Source organism: Alligator sinensis, unplaced genomic scaffold, assembly GCF_000455745.1.
Source record: "Alligator sinensis unplaced genomic scaffold, ASM45574v1 scaffold1667_1, whole genome shotgun sequence".
Lineage (NCBI taxonomy): Eukaryota > Metazoa > Chordata > Crocodylia > Alligatoridae > Alligator > Alligator sinensis.
Window position 1 is genome coordinate 906,372 of NW_005842504.1, and position 4,811 is coordinate 911,182.

General features: G+C 65.2%; 1 protein-coding gene across 1 annotated transcript in view; it reads left to right on the forward strand.

Annotated features, from left to right (window-relative positions):
• Positions 1-4,811, forward strand: part of MAP4K1 (mitogen-activated protein kinase kinase kinase kinase 1) — a 14,583-nt gene that overhangs the window by 4,834 nt on the left and 4,938 nt on the right. The window contains exons 3-18 of the mRNA XM_025213071.1: positions 165-255; positions 359-423; positions 705-760; positions 908-955; positions 1,424-1,466; positions 1,870-1,942; positions 2,113-2,244; positions 2,587-2,649; positions 2,926-3,007; positions 3,141-3,257; positions 3,431-3,509; positions 3,707-3,765; positions 4,000-4,064; positions 4,155-4,199; positions 4,499-4,522; positions 4,667-4,709. Coding sequence (XP_025068856.1) covers positions 165-255; positions 359-423; positions 705-760; positions 908-955; positions 1,424-1,466; positions 1,870-1,942; positions 2,113-2,244; positions 2,587-2,649; positions 2,926-3,007; positions 3,141-3,257; positions 3,431-3,509; positions 3,707-3,765; positions 4,000-4,064; positions 4,155-4,199; positions 4,499-4,522; positions 4,667-4,709 — 1,085 coding nt within the window. The remainder of the gene's footprint in view (positions 1-164; positions 256-358; positions 424-704; positions 761-907; positions 956-1,423; positions 1,467-1,869; positions 1,943-2,112; positions 2,245-2,586; positions 2,650-2,925; positions 3,008-3,140; positions 3,258-3,430; positions 3,510-3,706; positions 3,766-3,999; positions 4,065-4,154; positions 4,200-4,498; positions 4,523-4,666; positions 4,710-4,811) is intronic.

Here is a 4,811-nt window from a genome sequence, read left to right on the forward strand (position 1 = left end):
CATTGGAGCCCCCTGCTGCCCCCTCCATCATGGCATCCCCTGCTAGCTCTGCCCCACAGATCACAGCACCCCCTGCTGGACCACCCCCCCTCCCACAGCACAGCACCCCCTGCTGCCCCCAGCCAGGGCAGCCTCCCCAAATACAGCAGCTCCTGTCCCTCCAGACGACGACTGCGCCACCATCCAGCAGGAGATCCTCATGGTGAAGACCTGCAAGCACCCCAGCATTGTGGCCTATTACGGGAGCTACATACGGTGAGAGGGCCTGCTTCTGCCCCCCCGCCCCGCCCTGCCCCGGCTCTCCCCAGCCCCTGCCCCTGCCCCTGCCCGCACCGACTCAGCCCTCTGCTCTCCGCAGGTTTAACAAGCTGTGGATCTGCATGGAGTTCTGCGGGGGAGGCTCTTTGCAGGACATCTACCACGGTAATGCGGCCACCGGGCACCCACACTGTTAGGGGGGCCATGAAGATGCTCCCAGCCCTCTGCTCCAACCCATCAGCACCCACTGCCCTCCCGGAGCCTGTCCTCACCCCTCCTCAGTAGGGGCTGGAGGGTGGGAGCCAGGGGGAAGTTTTCTCAGGGCCCATGGGGCCCCGATCCTGGTTGGGGTGCAACCAGACCCCCATGGTAAAGGGTACAGAGGGCCTGACCAGCTGCAGGCGCCCCCATCACGCCCACCCCCAGCGCATCCTTTGCCGTTGCAGTCACCGGCCCCCTGTCCGAGCAGCAGATCGCCTATGTCTGCAGAGAAACGCTGGAGGTGAGTTCTGGGGCAGAACCCCCCGCCCTCCCGGGCTGCAACTCCCTCTAACACCATGTATCTATCATTAGCCCTTCCCTTAATGCGGCGTGGAGCTGACCACTGGGGCAGGCAGCCCCACTGACGCCCACCTCTCTCTGCTTTCAGGGCTTGTCCTACCTTCACACCCAGGGGAAGATCCACAGGGACATCAAGGTAACGAGTTCTGCCCGGGGCGGGGGCTGGAGGGACAGAGGGACCGATGGGTGCGGCGGCCAGGTGAATGGACGGATGAGTGTCATAGCTGGGTGAAAGGATGGATGAGTGGTTTAGCCAGCTGCCTGGATGCTGTGAGGATGCAGGATGGATGCCATAGCTGGCCGCGCTGGGCTGGGTAAGGGGCCGGATGCTGCGGCCACCTGGCAGGACAGACAGACGGACGCAGGACATGGGATGACCTCCTGCACAGGCATGCTGGGGGAGAAGCCAGCTGCAAGGGACCCCCAGTCCTTTCACCCCCCGCCGCCTTGTGGCTTCTGGACCCTGGGGCCATGACTCCATTAAGGGGTGAACCTGCACAGGGTGCAGGGGGCCTAGCAGGTGCATATCAGCCGCTCACCAGGGTTGCTCCAGTTCCCTCCTGGGTTTTGCTGCAACTTATCCTCCCCTGTCTTCCTCCTGCAGGGAGCCAACATCCTCATCAATGACAGCGGGGACGTGAAGCTCGGTGAGTGACAGCCCCGGTGTCCTCCGCACCCTGCGCCAGGCCCTGCTTTTCAGCTCATATTGGGAACGTCCCGTTGTGTGGTGCCAACCCCTGTGCGCCTCCCAAACCCGCCTGGCTGCAGGAGAGGGGCAGGGCTGAGGTCTTCAAGACAGGGCTGGGGCCATGAGGGAGGGACGGCTCCCCTGGGGCCGACTGACAGGCCAGGATGCACCAGCACAGCCAGGACAGCCTAGGTCAGGGGAAGTGGCTGAGATACCACATGGCCCAAGGGCTGGGGAGGTAACCACAGGTACAGCCCATCCTGGGAGGTGGTCTGGGGCCCAGGCCAAGTAGGCTGGGGCTGGGGGGATGCTCAGAGTTTGCAGAGCCCAGGCTGAGCCTTTCTCTGCTTCCTGCCCCGCAGCGGATTTTGGGATCTCCGCGCAGATCAGCGCCACCTTCGCCCGACGGATGTCCTTCATCGGCACACCCTACTGGTATGCACAGGGCTGGGGGGGTCCCGGCTCGGTAGAGAGAGGGCTGTACGTGAATGCATGGCTTGACAGGTGCCAAGTGCCCTCCATTCCAGGCTGTGGGGGCATTAACCCCCCACCCCCACCCCGGCACAGCCCTCACTGCAGCCATGCGCTCTCTCCCCTGTGCCTAGGATGGCCCCCGAGGTGGCCGCGGTGGAGCTGAAGGGTGGCTACAACGAGCTGTGTGACGTCTGGTCCGTGGGGATCACAGCGGTGGAGCTGGCTGAGCTGCAGCCCCCCATGTTCGATGTCCACCCCCTGAGGTCAGTGCCGGGGGGCCATGTAGGCTCAGGGAGGGAGGGACCCAGGAGTCCAGTGGCGCCTGGGCCAGAAGCTAAGGACAGCAGTTTCCCCCTCCCACCACCCCTTCCCTGCCGCACCACGGAGGCTGCCTGTGGTTTCCTCTCCTTGTTGCTCTGTGCCGAGGGGGGAGGGTGTCTAGGAAGCGCCGATATGATCGGAGATCCCCCAGCTCAGCACCCACGGGCTGCCCCATGGCGCCGCCTGCCCACGCTTGGGTCTTCCCCCGGCCCCCCCCGGGCCCAGGGGAGGGAAGTTTCACCCCGCGCCACCTGCCGTCTGAGCCGCACCACCTGTCCCCGCAGGGTACTCTTCCTCATGTCCAAGAGCGGCTACCAGCCGCCAAAGCTCAAGGACAAGGCCAAGTGGTGAGTGCCAGGGTGGGGCTGACCGGGTGCCCCGGACCTACCCGAGCCTTCGAGCCCAAGGGGGTGACAGCCGTGGGCTGGTACAGGGGTCTGCGGCTACTGGGGAGTCGTGGTGGGGGACTGGAGGTGGGGAGGGGGCCAGGACTCTTGGGTTCTCCCCACAGCGCAGGGAAGAGGGAGAGGCAGGGTCTCCTCACCCGCCTCCCCACATCTGGTCGTTTCCCTTCTCTGCGACTCAGTTTCCCCTCTCTGTGGATCTTCCCTCCCCCCAACTAGGTCTGCGGCCTTCCACAACTTTGTGAAGGTGACGCTGACCAAGAACCCCAAGAAGCGACCGAGCGCCGCCAAAATGTTGTTGGTGAGTCCGGCCACCCCTGTGGGGCCCCAGGCCTGCCAGACCCCCATTGCCCGGGGTCCCGGGGGCATGTTGGTGCAGGAGGGACATCAGCAGCCACCCCCAGTCCCCTCACCCACCTCCCACCCCTTCCCAGCACCAGTTCGTGGCCCAGCCCGGCCTGAGCTGCAGCCTGACACTGGAGCTGCTGGAGAAGCTGCACAACCCGGACAAGCACCCCCGCTGCTGCGAGATGGAGGAGGAAGAGGCCGAGGTGGGGGCGCCAGCACTGGCATGGTGGGGCAGGCCCCCAGAGCACACCCACCAAAGGCTGGATCCTCTCTAGAAAACCAGCCCCCAGCCTTTCCATGCCCAGGGCCGGGCAAATGCCAAAGCCGGCTTGGCGTCCCCGGGTGGGCACGGTTAACCCCTGCATTGCTTCCCCAGCTGCCGCCCCCTGTGCCTCGGCGGATCCACTCCACGCACCGGCACGGCCAGGTTGAGCGCAGCAACTCCGACATCAACCGTACGTCCTGCCCCTGCCCCCCACCCAGCCCTGGCAGAACCCCAGCTCCCTTCCCCCTTGCCTCCCACCAGCCCACATGGCCACCCTGTGCCCCTAGTTCCATCCTGCCCCGCCAGATGCCACCAGGTCGGAGGCTGGGAGCTCACCCAGGGACCCGTTCCCATTGCCCCACATCGCTCAACGGCCTCTCCTTACAGTGCAGCACATTGAGATCCGGCCCTGCTGGAGGAAGGAGCTGGAGCCCCCGGGTCACACGGTATGTGGAGGTCTGCACTCCTAGCCTGGTCTAACCCCTGGGGAGCAGCATGGGGATCAAGGAGGGGCTCCTCCAGCTGTGTCAGAAGGGAAGGGCCTGGGCATGGGGCACAAGAGGAGGGGGCAGGGCAGGACCAAAGCCCCCCACCCCACATGTCCCAGCTCCCCACTGTGCATCCCCTGTGCACAGTTACCCACTCACGGACACCCCCACCCCCCTGTCTCTCACACCCAGGAAACCTTCACAGATGTCAGCTATGGCACCAGCAGAAGCGGTGCCAGCTCCATGGGCAGCCACAGGTGAGGCAGGGGCCACGAGACCACCCCCCAGCACCGGGGGTGGGGCTGGGATATCACGCACTGGCATGACTTCCTTTTTGCCCTGTGCAGGGGGGACACGTCAGACTCGGACAACGACTATGACGACGTCGACATGTAGGTGCCCGCAGAGCCATGGGGGCTGTGCCCCCACGCCATACTCCCCACCCACCCCCACCCAGACAGACCCCAGCTGGGAGCCCACCCAGACAGACCTCAGCTGGGAGCCCCTGCATTCTTCCAGGGGAGCTTGTCTTTAAGGTGGGGGGTAGCCCCTACCACACCCCCTGCCAGCCAGGCCCTGGGCCCCTGCCATGTACATGGCCAGACTCTCAGTCCCCCGGCGGGCAGGGGGTCACAGCAGTATGGAGCCCAACTCACCCCTGCTGTCTCTCTCTCTCGCACCTGTCATCCAGCCCCAGCAGCGCCTACTCCTGCAGGTAACAGCCCCTGCAACCCCCTCCCCCCCGCCTCCTTTGCCCCAGGTGGCTCCCCTGCCCCGCACCTGGGGCCCGGCTGCACCTAGAGCTGTCTGGCCCCAGGTAGGATCGAGCCCCACACTGACTACTGTACTTTGCTTCCAGTGACACGCTGCCAGCTGACGTCCCTCCCCCACTGCCCCCCAAGGTGAGTCATAGTTTCATAGTTTCATAGTTTTAGGGTCGGAAGGGACCTAATAGATCTTCCAGCCCGACCCCCCCCCAGGGCGGGGGGACAACAAAAAACCCT